The sequence below is a fragment of the Euwallacea similis genome, chromosome 20 (assembly GCF_039881205.1).
Source record: "Euwallacea similis isolate ESF13 chromosome 20, ESF131.1, whole genome shotgun sequence".
In the NCBI taxonomy this organism is placed as follows: Eukaryota; Metazoa; Arthropoda; class Insecta; order Coleoptera; family Curculionidae; genus Euwallacea; species Euwallacea similis.
This window is the reverse complement of record NC_089628.1, coordinates 3,427,144-3,446,853: the sequence shown is the minus strand read 5'-3', so window position 1 is coordinate 3,446,853 and position 19,710 is coordinate 3,427,144. Positions and strand designations below refer to the sequence as shown.

Below are 19,710 nucleotides of genomic sequence, written 5' to 3'. Positions count from 1 at the left end.
GGACGGTTGCAATGATAGCGGTATCGTTGCGGGACTACCTGTCCTCGGTTGCGTTGGTCTGTTGTTGAGTAATATACGCAGAAAAATAAGTTCAACAGCATTGATAATTAATAGATTCACATGGGAAGAAATTTGTTTTTGTATCTTATGCGAGAAAAAGAGAAACATTTATCAAGGATACCAAAAGATATTTAATTAAAAATTTTGTACCGTTTTTTTTTACTGCGACAATAGCAATTGGCAACGAATATACAGCCTATTTGTTTTCCAAACATACTAACTTTATCTTGAATTTATTTGATAAAAAATTATTAAGAATCAACGTTTTATCAAAGCAATTTTCTTTTTTTTTTGGCGACATTTCGTACTTCGGCAACTTACTTTTTTTTTATTAACAAACAGGTTTTTCTAAACCTGTTTTTACTCTGTGACATTATTTGTTTCTTATAATATGGCTTTGATCTGTAAATTTACATTTTCACGGCCTGGGTTTCTCAAGTTGTGTCTTTTAAACGGGTGCAAATTTCGGTCTTTATGGAGAGAGTCCTATATCTTCTTATTATTGAAAAGATCATGTGTTTACCGAGATACCAGGGAAAATACAAAATTACCATTTTCATTAACGTGAACATAAAAATACCGTTGAAACATAATTTTTAAAAAAATACAAATATGTCAAAACAAAGAATTTAATTGCTTCTTAATAATTTATCCTAATTATGTACATCACAAAACCTACAAGCAAAAAGAGGCGGAAGTAGAATTAATTGCATCATATATAAAAGTATTGTTTAAGGGTTTGTATTGGTTTGTAATCACTTTAATAACTTCTTGTGCCGCACATCCCCCCAATATCGAAGAAACTGAGTGAAGCTCCGCTCCACCATATCGACACACTTCATGGACTTTCTCGTCTCTCAGCACATGCGAATATCCCCATTCATTCAACAGCTTTCCAATTATACCTAAAGAAGAAAAACCAACTTAAAGCACACTCAAAGCTTTTAAGGGCCAAATTATTATTGATGTTCCGCCAAATTCAGCAGGGATATGTAAGGCCTCAATAATTTGGTCCTAAACCACCTACCTTTCAGTTTTAAGACATCAGGTTCGACCTGATCATCCAATTGGCCAGGACAGGCATTGAATTCGTTAATGAACCTCTCTAATCCCCGAAGTATCACATAATAAAAGATCAAACTATCGGGATCCTCGAAGTATGAAGTCAAATCTAAACTAAGCTTTTCGTACTCGTCTGCTATGCGGCTCCCTTTAATTAAGTACAGTTCGCTTGAATGCTTGCAGAAATACTTTACCTGAAAATTATGAAGTTAGTGTTAAAGAAAAACATTAAAACCTAGTTGTATAGCTTCAGTTTAAATTCCATGTGTAGTTAAAACGATGGTTTTTAAAATAAAAGTAGTGGGAAAAGTAGGCCGTTTTCACAGAAAATATTTGATACGTTATATTCCATAGTTTATAGTGTTAAAATCCAAATTTAACCGTAGACAAAGTTACACAACTGGGCCTAATTATTGGACTTGCTTCATTTTCTGTTATAGTGTCTTGAGGTAGGCCCAAATTTCGAGCGATTTGCGACGCTCTCCTGTAAATGTTTTCTGCCTGGTGCTGTGCCTGCTTTTGGTAGATGTTTTGCAAGGTTATATAACTGTGCGTGTCGGCTGCCATGTCGGGGAGTGTGCCCCGCACTGGCAAGGCTCCCTCCGTTTCCACCATTTCCCGCAAAGCCGCACACATGATCCAAAATGACGAACTTTTTTGCGTTAGATTTACGCAATTTTCATCATCCAATATTCCCTAAAAGAATACCTAAGTATGTAACAAACGTATACAGAGAAGGCAACATATAAGATGTCTACGATTTTTTGGCTTCTGCTACGCTACTAATTTATGTGATTTTTTTCTCACTTGCACATGCTGAGATATAGGTTTTGGACTAATACACGTGTTCACATAATGTATGGCTTGCTCAAAATTTTCCTCCAACATAAATCTATTGTTCCCCTCCTCCAAATGACCATTACCCTTAATCATTTGCTTCAACAACTCTCTCTCCGCCCTCTTCTGGGGCAGATTTCCTACGAAAACAATGCAACTTTCCCATTAACATGACTCAAAATCAGTACACTTACCATCATTACACTCCTTATATTTATTTAAATAATAATGTAAAATCACCAAAGGAGGCACATGGCTTTTTTCCTTTTCATCTAACAGTTCTATGTTTATACTGTCTAAATAGTCTTTAAGGGCGGGCCAAGGATTATACAGCCTTAAATCAGAGCATTCGTTATCAGGATGTGCTTCTATCACGGTTTGTTCTTTGATTTGGAGCCGGATGTAGCCTAGGAAACCTATACTTCTGCAAACTAGGAGAGGCACGTTGCAATCCCAGAGGTGCTTAGAGAGAGGTATCAGTACTCTAAAAATCATATTTCTTAGAAAATAAATGTAAATGATAAAATGTAATGTTTGAGGATTTTTTAAAACTAATTTTCATCTGAATAGGGTAAAAAAAACTAATTCTGATAAATATTTTTTATTAAATTTTCAAATTCTAAGGATCATATTACATGCATGACGTCATTCAGATAAAATATTCAGTTTAAAAACTGAAGATGTTTGCTGTTCATATTACATACAAAAGAAAATTAAATTGTAAAGGTGGCTCTTAATTACAAAACAAAGTTTTCTTCTTAAAATTTGCAGTTATCTATATTCATATTTGATATTTAAAATAATTTAAATCTAAGACTTAAGACGTTTGTTTCTTTTTAAGGGCCTCAAAATACATTCCCAAATATTTCTGGACTGATTCCTGGGATATAGTACGAATAAACAATTCCAAATCAGCATCTCGAGTTTGCACCATCTTCTTCAGTGTTTCTCCTCTCACTATTTTCTTGGACAAACTCCTCGCTGTTGGGGAAATTCTTGCAAACTTTCCTACGAACCCATTGGCCTTCTCTAAACCCTCTTCTTTAGTTTGCACAATCTCATCAATTAAGCCCACATTTAATGCTTCATCTGTAGTGAAAAGTTTGCCTTCAGTCAAGGCAAGTTCAGTCTTTCTTGAACCAATTATATTACACATTGTATCAGCAAACCACTGTGGGGCAACAATTCCCAATTGGGTTTCATTGAGGCCAATTATTGAGTTGGGTACCATCACTCGGTATTCACAACACATGGAGAGTAAACATCCTCCAGCAGGGGCAGCCCCATTAATTACAGCTACTGTTGGAAAAGATGAGCCATAGAGCGAGATCCAAACATCTTGCAGTGTAGTCCAAAACTGTTTGCATCTGTGCAGGTCGGGTTTGTACATTTCCTTTATGTCTAATCCTGATGAGAAGGTTTTGAAAGCACTAGTTAATATAACTCCACGGCTACGGTTTTTCTCTAAGTCAATTAGAGATTGTTTTAATTCACTGAGCAGCTCCAAGTTAAGGCTATTTACAGGCGGTCTTTCTAGAGTTAGTACTGAGATCCCAGTTTTGTTGCTAACTTGCACATTCACTAAGGGTGCAGAACTATAGTTTCGTGCCAAACCCATGAAGAGTTTAAATTTATTGATATTCGCTAGGGCCATATTATATGCCAATAAAAAAGGAGCAGTAGAAATTTTTAATAATAATAAGACGTTTAGAAATTGGGTACAAAGGTCAGAAAATGCATTGGTCTTTGCACCGGATTTGGTTAGTGAAGGGTGGGAGAAAACGGATTAAAAAATTGATATCTCCCTGCAATTTAACTTTGGGACTTCACAGAAGATTTAATTGTGAATAAGGTGAATAATTTGTAATTATTATGAATAATTGCATAAAAACAAATACAAACACGTAACCTCAGTTTTTGTTCTGTGAGACGCCTAAGCAATGTTGTCAAGTGTTCACGAACTTCTACTTTTCATGGAAAATGAAAATTTCTGCAGGAAAATTTGGTTTTGGGTGAGAGAAATAACTAGATTGTCTTACATGTATCTGTTCTTACTTTTCTGATAAAGCGGTCGCAATAACCACATCAAAATTCTTAAAGAAGTGCTGAGTATTCGATATTATATGTTCAGCAGACTCATCAATATAATCCCCTCGAACATCAGGATTCAACTCCAACAAGCTCTGAGTGGCTACTTGAGCTCTTGACAGCCCTAATGAGTCATTTTCTAAAAAGAAACTGAAAATTTCTTATGTAAGGAGCAAGATGTCACAATTGCAATGAAACTCACTTCGAACCGATGTCTTCTTCAGCAATTTTCTCACCATCCACTATAGTAAATGAGCCGATGCCAGGTAGGACTAGGCTTTTTAATATCTCAGTGCCTAATGCAGTGGCGTTGATTAAGCATATTTTGGAGTTTTCGAGTAGTTTTTGACCGTGATCGCCCCAAAGGCTAAAACGGTGCAGGGATGTTTTTTTTGCATTAATTCTATTGTAAATTAAAATTACCGCAGTTGACGGTCATATTTCTTGCTTTTGTCACTTTGTTCTGGTGATTTTGGGGCTGGAGAGGACATGATAAATTCGACTAAATGTTTAAATTTTAATAAATTCAAATTTTTTTCTTGTTTTATTTATTCCCTGGGAAATGAAAAAATAACCAAAAATGGGTGACAGTGACAAGGGCGTTTCATCTGTCAACGGCAACGCCAACCATGTCCAGGATTCTTAATATTGAGCCATGAAACAGAAAGGCAAGATTGCATTTTTTCTCATTTTTGGAGATAGCAATAGTAAGTACACAAATGAGACGCTTCATAACAATAGTTTGATGTTGTTAACTTAATAAGCGCTCTATAAAAGGAGATACACTCTAAGATGAACAAACTATTCTACCGCCAGCGTTGTCATTTCATAGTTTAGATTAATTCTTTATTTGCCTGACGCTGCGCAAAAGTGCAAAATCTATGCAACCAGACATACAATTGTGTAATATTATATAATTGTAACAAATAAGAATTCTAGAAGACTACAAAATTTCAAATTGTTTGAGCAAAAAACTAACCCATGGATTGTTCCAGGCCATGAGTAGAGACATAAATTTAAAATATGAAATATAAATCCGTCATTTCCTTCGTCAGTGAGACTTTGAAACGCTCATTGCCTATTTTGTTGATGCTGCGTAAACCTGACTGGGCGATTTCGTTTCCTTTGAGTGTGGATCCAAATCGACTTGATAAGAAAACCATTGGCGAGGTTGTGGCCAACAGTTGTTTAGTAACAAGTGCAAAGATGTCTGTTAGTAGTGAGAAAAATGGTCTGATGTTATATTACAACGAGTATTCCTTTTATTCTCAAAAGGTATTATGTATGTACAGTATATCCAAAGTTTTCTTCCAGAGGCAGTAATTGCAAAGAATCAATTCAAAAAACGGTTGCCCTAGAGGATCACTCATAAATTCTGTAATTGAGTTTAAATACTTTTTTTTTAATTATAAGTGATAAATGATAAACACATGCAAGAAGAAGAAATATGACATTTTGTATGTTTTTTAAAATATTCGCCCCCCCTTTTGCTTCTGCATGTATATCAGGGCCAAAAAATAAATAGTGGGGGAATACTTCAATTTGACAAGTTTAATTGACAGTTTTACAAACACATTGAAAATCATTATTCATAGCAAAAATTATTTAATAACTATTAATAAATAAGATACCTAGTTAAGGATTTATCTTTTAGGTTGTAATGGCCTTGTATGAAAAACATCTGCTATTTACCCCCCACAGTATAGAGCTGACTGGCGAACAATACCAGCCATGGTTCCTGCAAATAAATCCTAAAGGGGAAGTCCCAGTACTACAAGACACAGGCAAAATTATTTCAGATTCTGCCAGAATAATTGACTACTTAGAGGACAATTTTAGTAATGGTGACCAAATCTCTTATTATATTACGTAGGGGAGACCTACGACAGACTTTTTTATTTTCTAGGTGACACTCCAAGACTAGTCCCACAGGACCAGGGAACTGAAGTGAAGCATAAAGTGACAAATTTCCGAAACTTAATAGATAAGATTAATGGCAACATCTTAACTGTTGGATCATTGTTGCATCCAGAGTTGGCAACTGGTTCCAAAAAGGTTCCTTTCATAGCTCCTGTTCGTTCTCGATTATTAAGTGAATGTCTAGTTTATATTATCGTCATTTTACTTATTCTAATGATCGACAGATGCAGATAAGGAAAACGCAAGAAATTTAAAAAAATATGCCGAAGAAAATCCTGATGCCCGACAAATGTTGCTGGAAAAGGCGGATAATCAGGAAAAGAAGCGTGAAAAATTGTTAAACAAGGACGAATTTGTAAAACTTTTGAATGAGACTGAAAAGGTTTTTGATAAAATTGAAGCTGAATTGGCAGAACATGATGCAAATGGTAAAAAATTTATTGCTGTTCAGATATATGTACATTTTTCTTTTTCACACATAACAGGAATGTGTTTATTATTCTGGGGAGTCATGCTTGGGTCTCGTCACAATGTACATTCCTTCATCTATTGTGTTTGTTGTTGCAACCTTAGGGCCCGAATTCGATGCAACTCGATGACATTCGTTTATTTTCCGTAACAACAAACTTTGATCAGAGCTGGAAAGATGAATAAACTAAACGTGTGAAAATGTGACGTAGCAAAAAATTGACTTCTACTTGATGATCATATGACTATTGCTCAAGCTTTCGAGTGCGGAAACGATCTCAGGCATTATTGTAAAGCTTCGACAAATTGCAAAACTGTTGTGATATGGCCCGAACAAGACTCCGAAACTCCCAAAACCTAAGACTACTGAAGCAACGTACACGATACAACATGATATCTATTCTACAAATTCTTCATTGCAGGTCGCCAAGATTGGTGGTTGTGTACCGATAGATTCACTGTCGCAGACATCTCGTTGACCATCTTGATGCTGCGGATCAGCCAAATAGGCATGGAACCCTATTTTTGGATCGAAGGGAAACGACCCCAGGTGGAGAAATATTTTGCTCGAGTACAACAACGGGAATCCTACAAGAAAACCGCACCCACCGCTTTCTCACTAGTTAAGACCATCTTTAAAACACAGACTTCTTTAATTTTAGGGGTTAGTATGGCGGCTGCTGTGATATTGGTGGTGGGAGGTTGGTTTTTGGTTAGAAAGTTGCGTGGCAAATAGAGGAAAAGTTGTCAGTAATAAATGAAGGGATTGGGATATAAAGGCTACAATTGGCAAGAAAAGTGTGAAAAACTATACTTAGTGATTATTTTCTTAATCTCTCTCCCCCCCTCTTTCTCTGACCCCTTCAATTGTTGCACAATTCTCGACCTGCACGCCTACTTTTACCATAAATTAAATTGATAACTTTTGTTGACAGGGGCTGTTCGGGAAGAAAAATCATTAGGATTACTATGGCACAATACTTGATTATACGTTTATGTAGCTAATTACGTTATAAAATATATTTGGTGTGTGTGGGTTGTTATACCCTACACCCCAAAAATACCCCATTTGGCACCTATTCCCAACCCATGTTCTCTTTACCCCCAGGTACCTACCTAGCCCCCAATCACCGCGAAAAATCCACCGCACTAATCTTTTCGTCTCACCTAAACCATTGGAAAAACTCTTAAGCAAAGACATCAAAAACGTTCTGTGGAAAATTAAAGAAATTTATTTCGAATTTTTTTTATTTCCCCAACAAATGACTAGTTGAAGGAAGACGTTTATGTGCAGCATTTTTTGTTAGTAAATTCCAACGATTTCTTCGAAAGCCTGCGAAAACGTTCCGGTTTTATTTTGCGATTCGCAATTGAAAACGAAAAATTAAAAACTAATTTCATTTTACAAACTAGATTCGACCTTGGGTGCCGGGACAGTTTTGCTTCGCGTATCATCGTTTACATGCTTTTTAAATTGGTACCACAAAATGCCGTCCACCGACGTGGACTTTGATCACCACGTGCACAATGTATTTTAAATGGCAGGGACAGAAAAAATGTCCCTTTTAGGTGTCTCGTCTTTGTTCGGTCTTTAATGTATTTGTATTGGCAGTGTTAAAACATTAAACGCTTCATTATCGTTTCTGCATTTGTAATGAGTAATGGCAGCGAACACGTGACTGTTTTTAAGATCGATATTTTCTAATAAGTTGACGCTTTATTCGTACATAAAAAAAATGATTTATCTCGATTAAGACCTTCAAATTAAATCAAATCCTTTATTCAATAGAATATACGATATACCATATACATAGTATACATACGACATGAACGAAAAACTCGGCATGCGCTGGTCTCCGCCAACATTCGTTGCGAAGACAGTATATTTTGATTGGATGCAACGATTCATTGTTCCACTTCAGCAAGAGGGCTAGGTTCACCAGACGAAACACCAGAATCATTATTGCTAAAAAAAATAAGTGACAGTTTGTTCAAAAGAATTTTAATTGTAATAATACAGTTTTCCTGAAAAAGAATAACTGTTTAAGATATAGACCGCTGGTACCAAAAATATAGGTTAGTTCAGGTTTGAGAGGGTTTACAAAAGAAATGGTAACTGTTTTGTATCTTATCATAGATAAAATGTAGAATTTATACACTCCATGATCTTATGCAATAGTTATAGGAGTACTGAGAATACATATTTTACCTGTCGGCTCTGATGCTGCGCCTGATATAGTCCTTAGAATCTCTGCTTCCAAACTTTATGACAAAAAATGCACCTATTGGTGCATTGAGTTCAATTTTGATGGTTGATACATTAATATCAACAACATCATCCATTTCCTCTCTCGCTATGATCAACTCGCCAACTCCTTCAGGTCCTGGTGTTAATTTAATTCCAACACCTCTTTCTCCATGATGGAATGCAATTCTTCCCTCGTATTCTGGATTATTTCTGAATCTGATCTGCACAAGAAAGTTCCTAGCCGCCATATTTATTCTAAACTTATTTTGATGTGGAATCATTCTTATATTTTAAAATAACAATTTTTTTTAGATGATAAGAAAGAAATAAAAACTTAACCTCCAATTCAATGGAGACGCGAGATCGCGGGAAACATTAATATAATGTTGTGGGGTTTATAGGTATTTGCGTTTACCGATGGGATTCGGAGTAACACGGCGTGTTGTTGGTGTTAACGGGGTGATCTATTCTTCCGTTACAAGTTGAATACGCTGAAGGGACCAGTATTCTAACCTGACAAAGATACTAGTCATAGATACAAAATACGCGCTGATACTACTCGACTATCTTTATTTACACAAAACTGTTGCTACGTTTATTATCACAGTCTGTATGTACTATACCGAGGGTGATGATCGTGGTACGTTACCTCGAGAGAGCTAAAAATAAGAGTATGAGAGACTAAGTGTGTAAGAGAGATTTTAAGGGTCTTTTTGGGTTTTTATAGCTAACCAACCCTTTCGCCATTTCCGCCCCTGCTACTTGTCAACTGTCACTCCTGTGAGTGTCACTTATCGGTGTGAACTACTCTCAAGTGTATAATGCACCACAATGTTGTTTCCTGTTAATTCAAATGTCATTCGATCAATGTTAAATGTCACATGTTTTGCCGTCTCCATTGAATTGGAGGTTAAGTTTTTATTTCTTTCTTATCATCTAAAAAAAATTGTTATTTTAAAATATAAGAATGATTCCACATCAAAATAAGTTTAGAATAAATATGGCGGCTAGGAACTTTCTTGTGCAGATCAGATACAGAAATAATCCAGAATACGAGGGAAGAATTGCATTCCATCATGGAGAAAGAGGTGTTGGAATTAAATTAACACCAGGACCTGAAGGACATGGCGAGTTGACCATAGCGAGAGAGGAAATGGATGATGTTGTTGATATTAATGCATCAACCATCAAAATTGAACTCAATGCACCAATAGGTGCATTTTTTGTCATAAAGTTTGGAAGCAGAGATTCTAAGGACTATATCAGGCGCAGCATCAGAGCCGACAGGTAAAATATGTATTCTCAGTACTCCTATAACTATTGCATAAGATCATGGAGTGTATAAATTCTACATTTTATCTATGATAAGATACAAAACAGTTACCATTTCTTTTGTAAACCCTCTCAAACCTGAACTAACCTATATTTTTGGTACCAGCGGTCTATATCTTAAACAGTTATTCTTTTTCAGGAAAACTGTATTATTACAATTAAAATTCTTTTGAACAAACTGTCACTTATTTTTTTTAGCAATAATGATTCTGGTGTTTCGTCTGGTGAACCTAGCCCTCTTGCTGAAGTGGAACAATGAATCGTTGCATCCAATCAAAATATACTGTCTTCGCAACGAATGTTGGCGGAGACCAGCGCATGCCGAGTTTTTCGTTCATGTCGTATGTATACTATGTATATGGTATATCGTATATTCTATTGAATAAAGGATTTGATTTAATTTGAAGGTCTTAATCGAGATAAATCATTTTTTTTATGTACGAATAAAGCGTCAACTTATTAGAAAATATCGATCTTAAAAACAGTCACGTGTTCGCTGCCATTACTCATTACAAATGCAGAAACGATAATGAAGCGTTTAATGTTTTAACACTGCCAATACAAATACATTAAAGACCGAACAAAGACGAGACACCTAAAAGGGACATTTTTTCTGTCCCTGCCATTTAAAATACATTGTGCACGTGGTGATCAAAGTCCACGTCGGTGGACGGCATTTTGTGGTACCAATTTAAAAAGCATGTAAACGATGATACGCGAAGCAAAACTGTCCCGGCACCCAAGGTCGAATCTAGTTTGTAAAATGAAATTAGTTTTTAATTTTTCGTTTTCAATTGCGAATCGCAAAATAAAACCGGAACGTTTTCGCAGGCTTTCGAAGAAATCGTTGGAATTTACTAACAAAAAATGCTGCACATAAACGTCTTCCTTCAACTAGTCATTTGTTGGGGAAATAAAAAAAATTCGAAATAAATTTCTTTAATTTTCCACAGAACGTTTTTGATGTCTTTGCTTAAGAGTTTTTCCAATGGTTTAGGTGAGACGAAAAGATTAGTGCGGTGGATTTTTCGCGGTGATTGGGGGCTAGGTAGGTACCTGGGGGTAAAGAGAACATGGGTTGGGAATAGGTGCCAAATGGGGTATTTTTGGGGTGTGGGGTGTAACAGCCCACTTAGTAGTTTTTTGTGTTATTTTTTTGTTTAAAGCATTATGTTCAAACAGGTGCCACTGCTATTCAGGACTGGACCGAATCTCTATCGAGACAAATCGAATTGTACGAGTACCTGCAGACCAAAGAGGGAGCTTTCGCCGGAGGAGTCACCAACTCGTGGAGAGGACGTTTTGACACCCCCGACTCTGACTTCTTAAATGATACCTTCCATGGCATGTTCTACAACTGGGAACCCATGTACCACGACCCTCCATCCAACAGATGGTACGGTATGCAACCGTGGTCCGCTGACTGTTTAGTTCAGTACTACTACGTCACAAGGCAGTACACTACGGAGACAACAAGGCTAAGACCCTTTTGAACAAGTGGGTGGCGTGGGTGATCCCCAACATCAAATTCACCGGAGACGACTTCGAAATGCCCAGCATCCTTGGATGGACTGGTGATCCCCCAAATGTTGACGTTGCAATTGAATCGTGGGGCAAAGATTTAGGTACTGCTGGTGCCACTGCTCGTACCTTGGCATACTACGCTACTAAATCTGGTGACTCTTCCGCCAAGAAAACTGCGAAAAACTGTTGGATGGTATGTACATTCTCTACAGAGACGACTGGGGTATCGCCACCTCCGAAACCCGTGAGAACTATTCTCGTTTCAACGATGCCGTCTACGTACCCTCTGGATAGACTGGAACATACCCCAATGGTGACGTTATAGACTCTTCGGTTACTTTCTTAAGTCTGCGTTCCTGGTACAAGGACGATCCTGATTGGTCTAAAGTTGAGCACTATCTTAATGGCGGTGAAGTTCCCTTCTTCACCTACCTCAGATTCTGGGCTCAAGCTGACATCGCTCTGGCATTCGGTGCTTATGGACTCTTGTTCGACGAATAAGTTTATTTAAATTAATTGTTGTAGATTAATCCGTAAATAAATAATTGATCTTTTGAGTGGATGTATGATTTAATTAGTATGACGAACCTATGAGTATTTGCGTCACCAGACGGTTTCGATGATTTCTTATTGAGATTTGCTAGAGAAATTCGCACAAAGTTCTCCGATCTGTGAAGGACTTTTGCTGGAATACGGAAGACATTTGAGTAGGTACTCGAGGGTCGTGAATGGTTTTAGTATAAGTTGAATTGCACTTGTGCTTTGATTTTCAAGTGCGGGGATTAAAATTAGATTTTTTCCATGATGGGATACCCTGTATGCGTGCACCAAAGTGTTTTCTGAGGTTGATAATGAGCTCTCGTTGAGTTCTTTTTGCAATACAGCAACTTCTGCATCTGCTCAGAAATCTTGTTACTTTACTGTCTAAAATCCCTATTTCTCCTCTTTAAGAGGCTCAAAACGCAAGAGTTTTCAACCAATTCAATTTTCCTATAACAAATCAACACTACAATGTCAATTGGAAACGCACAACAACATACAGGCCCCCGCCTAAGAAACCCAACACCTCTCACCTTCTTCGGTACTACCCATCAGTTCTTGGTTCGTTGCCGAAGGACCATTACCATCGTCTTACTACGAAGAGTTTCGCTTTCGGATTCGCGTGTCTAATCAACAGTGCCGTAGTTCTGCCATTGCTGTACTTTGAGGGTTGCCAAAAACAGTGCAGTGCCTTTGGGATTTTTCCTATTCATGGTGATTGGATAACAATCCAGAGCTGAGACCGTCATGATCTCGGTAAGGGCCACTGTTGGTTTCAAGATGTTTTATATGCGATCATTGTGTCCGTATCCGGTATGAGTAACACATGAAATACTGTTGGTTCTTAAGGAGCATTAATTGATTAGAAATGCATGAAATATGTACAGAAAATCCGGTAATAACGCGTTGTTCCATCGAATGGAGACATCAATTACCTTACCCACCTTAAAAATTGGAGGTCTGTGATTGGGATCGCCAACGCGTTTTATTGTTGCCAGGAACGGGTTTTTGCATGGGTGCAATGTATGGGTCAAAAAAAGTAAAAGTGAACTTAAATAATATGTAGTTTCCCGTTTTGGACCGCAAAGGAGCACTGGTTGCCGGATTTGCCTTGAAAGACACTCAGTAATTTACAAATGAAGAATACGTTGAATTTCCTATAGGAAAACTTAGAGACAAGAGCGTGCCAGCTGGAATTTTTCGATTTTTCTCTCCACGTTGCTTATGGAAGGTTTTCGCTTTCCTTCTGCTTCTTGAGAGTTCATGACATCCTGCACACGACTAAGCATACATCACACGTTCTTACGGCCATTTTAATAGATTCTCGAGCTAGTTGCGCCTTTATGGTTGAAAAAAAATTTTCGGCCATTGTCTCATCTGTCTTGATTTGAAAGTGTTATGAAGGCTAGAATTTCCGCTCTTTTATGCCTTAACAAATACTGTTTTGTTTGGATTTGCGTCATGCAGCACGTGCAACAGCCACAAGTGAAAATCAGATTTTTACAGCATCATTGCCGCTTTGTTGCATTCTGACACATCAAAGGACCAAAGCAGCGGACAAAAACCCCTAACTTAAACCTGCCTAAAAAGTGCTGTGCGGTAAAATTGTAATTAAATAACGTTGCAAACTGTGCAAATTCCATAACAAAACATGAATAGTATGCAGCAGCGAGGTACGATGTCGTAAATGGTAAACTTCAGTAACCACACAAAATTTGGAAAATTTGGCCTTTTAATGATCGCCAATTCCGATCGATAAATATGGTCGTTAATAACGAAATTACAGGCTGTTTAAAATATCGTTATGAGAAAATTGCGTTGTTCGGTCGGTCACGTTCGCAGTACTACTCCCCACATTCACTTTATTAAATGCCATTGAAAATATGTTTTATTCCACTTGAAAACCTCTTGTAAGGTAAGTCGAAGAACTTCCGGAGGCTCATGCCTTTAATACAACACTCGTAAAGTCAATTAAACACGAAACGATATGAGGAATCATTAGCGGACTTTCGTTACTTTCCTTCGGACGCTCAAGTGGTACCTATTACAAAATGCATGTCGTTGTCGTGCTCTCACTTTTTCCTTGTCTGGACTACTGGAAGTGGACGTAATGTCGATATTATCGACCACGCAAAAAGAAAAATTGGAAATTTCACGGTCTGATGCCGTCCATTTCGTTCGGGTCACATTTCTTGGCTCATTGTTCCATATATTGTGTTTGTTGCACACCCAGTTGCACAATTAGCGTGCCGGAGTAATGTATGCGCTCATTTTTGATTTGGGGCCGTCACGTCGAATCAATCGCTTACCCCACGATGAATCATCATCGTCGATTAATCAGAAAAAGCTCGATCACGAAAAAGGATGTTTCGACACTGAGCAGCCTCGATTATTTCCAGGCATAAACGCTGGTTGGGAAGTGTGATCTTGTTATCACACGCGTCGGTAGTTCGGTTCCAAAGCAGAAGGAACTTTCCTGTGTTCACGTTAAAACAAACGGGACACGCACATTATGAAAGATTCATGTCTGCACTAGTTATGAGTAATTTTACACTCGCCTAGTTCCGAAACCGACATTTTGTTTGCTTTGTGTTACGTGCACAGTTACACTACTCGTTTGATAACAACAATAATGGGGCTTTTGCGGCAATTATTGTCGCAAAACGAGATTCTTCCTACAGATTTAAGCCGGCATTGTGTTGTTTTTAATATGGATAAGGTCAAAAAACAATTATTACGCAACCGAAAAAACTCTACTTTTATCTATACCTATTGGCAGGAGTTTTCCGGGATTTCATCAGTGTTTCGGAAACTAATTTGCATACAATTTTAATTTCGGCTTTGCCACACACAATAATAATTCAGTTTTTATGCAAAATTCGGTTCTGCTCATTAAGGTCGTCCGGAAAGTCTTCTTCGCGCGGCGAGCGCGCGTGGCGTTCCTGGACCCGGCTTTGGTCCAGGTCTGAAATTGGAGACTTTCGCGGTCCGCAAAGCGAGGTACAAAGAAGGCAAAAGGAACTCGAGTAATTAATATTTGAGCTCGATGGTGGCGAAAGGAACACGTTACTTCATCGACATGCAGACCGTGTTGAAACCCCGCAAAAGAGACCGCCGAACGGCATCTCTTTGGTCTGAACTCGGCTGAAAATGTACCGGGTGCGCGAGTTTCACCACCACTTTCCTCATACATTATTGTGGTATGTGTGATTACGGAGCGGTTACCAAACGCATCATATTATAATTAATGAAGATGTAATCATAATCCAGAATAAGCATAGGCGCAGAATATCGCAACAAAGAGGCGAATCGTACTGTAGCAGATTTATTGATTCGCTGAACAAGGAATATAGCGGATTTCTCAAGAAAACCTGAATAGATAGCTGCCAGTTGTCGCTTTTCTACATATGTAAGTGACGTAACTTGCCTACATAAGAAATCCATTGATGTGGTCCGCAAGATTGACCTGATTTTAACATCAAAGTCGCGAGATCACTCGCCTGACCGTAACGATGCGATTGCGTTTTGCTGCATTCTTTCAAGCCCGATTTTGATAATAATTTTGATGAGTGTTGATTGCTGGGTTCATCTGCAGTAGGAAATTTCTCTCTAATTGAAGAAATTGTTTGCAAGAAATCAATTCATTGTAAGCAAATGACCAAACGAAAGTCATGTGAACGCATTGTGTTTGTATTGTTCAGTGGTAGCACGCTTAACCTTTAGTGGATATGAAGGCTCAACTCATAAAATAATCGCCACATTGTTGTTTTACAAGGTGTGGGAATTTTTTGGGGTCGAACACGAACGCTGGAGCACAGCTATCAGGCACAAGGAACCGTTCTTTAACCGTTCCGGAGCTTACTTCATAGATTTTCCAGTAATTTCGGCCGACACAAGGGTCCTCGGTAATTTATGTAATTTTCAATCGAATCGCATAATTAATACCGGCGCAGCAAACTCGGACGCGAAACTCTCGCGCGTGGTCTCCATACGCAAAACGATAATTTGAAAAATTCTGAAACTGACCTTTTTCATATGGAATTATGTATGATGGTATTTTGCAGCGCAAAATCTTGGCCCTCAGCGGTTCTCGGAGACAGCCTCCAATCGCCCAAGGAAAACCATTTTTTTCCAGCACATCTGACAAATAAGAGTAGTAGAAGATAAAAGAATAGAGCTACTTAGCTGATTATGCCCTACGCACATGAGCAGACCTCACAGCTTCTGAGCTATCGGCTTGTGTAGCAGCAAAGCACTGAAACAATTAAATTTATTTTAAATCGATTTAACCTGTTCCCATCTCCCAAACCGCGACGTTTCGCAAACAAATGCAATTTTGTGTATCGTCACTGCGCATGAGAACATTTCAGCGTTTTTGCCGTAGATGGCCATGTTGGTGACAAAAAATGGGAAAAAAAAAATGAAATGGAACTTTCCGGAAGGCGCACTTGTGCGGCGTCACTCTACCTATGTGCCAAATCGCAAGCGCACCAGCTTCGCACCCGCTAAACAAATAACGAGCGGCAAATCAATGGCGCTAATAATTGATTAGTACCGACGAAGTCAATGTCAATAAGAGTAGAAATTTTTTCTAAACTGGTAAATCGTCTTCACGTCTTAATCGATTTAACAAACACCAGAGAAAGTGTTGTAATAATGCAGCTTTCACTGTTGAGAGTGCCTTTATGAGCTAACGCCTTGAAGTTTTCTATGGGGAAAAAAAGTTGCTTCGCCATGGTATTTAATGGGTACTCAGATGGCCTTGTAAAAAGCTGGATCGTTATGTGATTAAGCGGCATCCTGCTCGTTTAATTACTTTAATGGGTTTTTCTTCTCGGATTTAGAAATCTCACCGAATTCTCTAGTGTGACACTAAAAAAAGAATCTTTCTCAACGAAGTTGAAATAAAGTAAAGAAGGAGCTTATTAAATTGATTATTCGTATTGAAATATGTCGAAAAGTGAGTGGATCGATTCGTTTTGGTCGATACTGCAAATAGTCGAGCGCTCTTTATGATTTTTAATAACGCTTTTTTGCTTAGAGAACATTTATAGAATTTATGTTTAATTTTGGCTCACGGACCGAATTAATGCATTTGGTTCATCAACTGCACAAGAATGTCTATGATACCTGCTAGAGGTTCTTATAGGAATTTATTATTGACGTTCATAAAGCGAAGGTAAACCTGTCAACCGTGCGCGGAACCACTTTCATTTTCTTCTAATATCAGTCTTCTTTGTCTTATTTCACGTTATTCAACTACCGCGACATGGTAAAAGGGAAATGGAACTTCTCTTAATTTAAAAAGCATAAATTGCTCCAGTGGGGACCAATGGGGATTCCTTGTAATTCATAGAGCCGCAACATTCACTGGTACACAGGGCGTTGCACCGAAAATTTTTCATGACTCAAAAACCACTCTATATTTATGCGATTTTTGTTGCCTTCATTTCTGCATTCGTCCTAGACAAGTCACCGCAATGACCAAATTAAAAAAATGGAATCTGCGCTCGTTAAACTAATAGCGAGGAAATGGCGAAATAATGCATCCTGCAAGGTAAATATCTGCCAGAGGCGCAATAGTTAGTTACTGAACTAATGTAATGATTAGATTCTTGAAGTGGCAAAAATCTTATTGTAATACTTAATGATATCTCGATTCAATCAGAGAAAAAGGAAAAAGAAGAGGAATCCTTGTGCGCACCCTGCAAATAACCACTTTAATGAATAAACTTCTTCGTCTTAATCGATAACATTGAAGTTGAAGAATACTTGCACGAACCACTGACCTGATTAGGGCACGTGAACACAATTATTTCATGTACAGAAATCAGATCACAAACCTAAGTCTATAAGGAGAAAGTAAATTCCGATTGTATAACAACTAAGCATATACACAGGTGGACCATAGGTGCGGCCAAGATGGCCGGAAAACATTATTGTAGACAACCATACGATCCATTCCAGTGATGCTGTAACGCGCATTTAAATTAGAATAAATATGAGCGGATTTTGTAACGCATCATGTTTACACATTGTTCGGGAAAGTAGTTGTGGCGTTAGCGGAACTTCGAAGGTCGCCAGAAGGCCACTGGGTGTTAGGAAAAAACAAACCAATTTTCTCTCATAAAATTAGCAATTGATAGTAATGCGGATAGCCATCTTTGGAGCGTCGATACAGTGGCCCCATAAGAATGTTGTTCAATCGTTCATTGAAGCGGAGTGTGCGCTTTTTGAATGGTCCACTACATTTTCGTTTTTCGGGAGTTTTAGCACTGTTCCACAGGTTTGATATTACCCAAAAGAAGGCCAAATGCCTAATCGGATTAGACACAGCGCTGTAAATGTTTATTTTAAGACACATATGTAAAGATTAATAGAAAGTTATTGTCTACTCAAATTGCCTTAATGGGAAATGCAAATTTTTAGATATTCCTTTTAATTTCAGACGGGGATCTGTCGATGGTTGTTCCTCCTCATATCGCTCTCAACATGGACCAAGTTGATAGGTAAATACTATGCGTTATGGACCACAAGATGATCTAAGAGAAGAATTATTCACCTTTACCATAATATCATAAGCATGGCCTTGGTTTTTTCCATATTTCTTTACTTATTCGTCACATCGTAAATGTTAAACAATTATTTTAAGGCGACACATTAAAGGAGTGTTCCTGCTCCAGCAATCTATTTCAAAGAATGCCATTATGCACATTTCCAGATTCAAAAGAAATGCGAATAGTCTGCTACTACACCAACTGGTCGGTATACAGGCCCGGCCAGGCCAAGTTTAGCCCCCAGAATATCAACCCCTACTTATGCACCCACTTGGTCTACGCGTTCGGAGGTTTCACCAAAGAAAATACCTTGAAGCCTTTCGACAAATACCAGGACATCGAAAAAGGCGAGTTTCGCATTTTATTGCTTACGTAACTTGGATAATAAATAATAATAATAACATAAATTGTTTGGTTGGTTTGTTCCATGAGCGACGTACACTTAATTACTTATGGGCAAAAAGTTAGAAACAATAATGAATTCGGTCGTGAATAGTCAGTGGGCCAAGAAGAAATGAAAGTGTTGTTGGGAAGCCCGGAATAAAAACCCATAACGTTCGCATTCCGCTGTAAGGGAGTGGTTAAAGGAAATTTTGCACTACTGTTACCCCAAATAATATAATTCGGAAGGCACCAAATCAGTCGATTTTCCCCTCTGGTAAGCATAAAGGGGACGCTCCATCATCGTAACGAGTCTAATCTACAGGTTTAACTTTCCAGTAGGAACCACGACAAACCCATGGGTTTCAGGCAGTGATTACTTTTTAAATGTAGATTTTATTCCAGAAAACATCCCATATTTTACTGAATGTTATTGAGTAACTTGAAGGAAAATTAAGTTTTTCATTGGTTTTCTTTAGTCTCCTAAGGTGCGGGCTTCTCGGAAGATGACACCAATAAACAAAAATGATGGTGGAATTTCTTGTGTCTTTTAATGGAGCTCCAAGAGCCTAATAAAAAAGAGCTTTACGAAATTAATGCGTGAAGATATTTTTGTTTCACTATGGGTGTACGTGCGCAACATCACTAATTATTGCGTAAATGCGTTCGAAACCGCAATAATTATTACCATAA

At 38.0% G+C, this 19,710-nt stretch overlaps 4 protein-coding genes and 1 pseudogene across 5 annotated transcripts; 3 read left to right on the top strand and 2 right to left on the bottom strand.

Moving 5' to 3' along the window:
- Nucleotides 1–698: 698 nt before the first annotated feature.
- Nucleotides 699–4,636, bottom strand: APP-BP1 (Nedd8-activating enzyme E1 regulatory subunit APP-BP1). The gene is made up of 8 exons (XM_066400016.1): nt 4,471–4,636; nt 4,250–4,414; nt 4,015–4,197; nt 2,154–2,443; nt 1,930–2,099; nt 1,546–1,818; nt 1,088–1,316; nt 699–965 (listed from the first exon to the last, which is right to left on the bottom strand). The coding sequence occupies exons 1-8, from the start codon at nt 4,536–4,538 to the stop codon at nt 736–738; spliced, it is 1,608 nt and encodes a 535-aa protein (XP_066256113.1). The 5' UTR covers nt 4,539–4,636; the 3' UTR covers nt 699–735.
- Nucleotides 2,731–3,851, bottom strand: LOC136415446 (enoyl-CoA delta isomerase 1, mitochondrial-like). The gene has a single exon (XM_066400017.1). The coding sequence runs from the start codon at nt 3,611–3,613 to the stop codon at nt 2,777–2,779; it is 837 nt and encodes a 278-aa protein (XP_066256114.1). The 5' UTR covers nt 3,614–3,851; the 3' UTR covers nt 2,731–2,776.
- Nucleotides 4,637–5,013: 377 nt separating the features above from the next.
- Nucleotides 5,014–7,519, top strand: Gdap1 (ganglioside induced differentiation associated protein 1). Of its 2 annotated transcripts, XM_066400031.1 has the most exons (6): nt 5,014–5,322; nt 5,702–5,891; nt 5,954–6,139; nt 6,192–6,395; nt 6,858–7,099; nt 7,371–7,519. In XM_066400031.1, the coding sequence occupies exons 1-6, from the start codon at nt 5,071–5,073 to the stop codon at nt 7,395–7,397; spliced, it is 1,101 nt and encodes a 366-aa protein (XP_066256128.1). In that variant the 5' UTR covers nt 5,014–5,070; the 3' UTR covers nt 7,398–7,519. The 2 variants fall into 2 exon arrangements, with proteins under 2 accessions (XP_066256128.1, XP_066256127.1); XM_066400030.1 differs by lacking the exon at nt 7,371–7,519 and having other exon boundaries at nt 5,016–5,322; nt 6,858–7,356.
- Nucleotides 7,520–11,154: 3,635 nt separating this feature from the next.
- On the top strand, nt 11,155–12,047 carry LOC136415592 (exoglucanase-2-like; annotated as a pseudogene).
- A 489-nt stretch (nt 12,048–12,536) lies between these two features.
- On the top strand, nt 12,537–19,012 carry LOC136415328 (acidic mammalian chitinase-like). The gene is made up of 3 exons (XM_066399858.1): nt 12,537–12,835; nt 18,528–18,588; nt 18,801–19,012. Exons 1-3 carry the CDS (start codon nt 12,827–12,829, stop codon nt 19,010–19,012), a joined length of 282 nt encoding a protein of 93 aa, XP_066255955.1. The 5' UTR covers nt 12,537–12,826.
- The last annotated feature ends 698 nt before the right edge of the window (nt 19,013–19,710 follow it).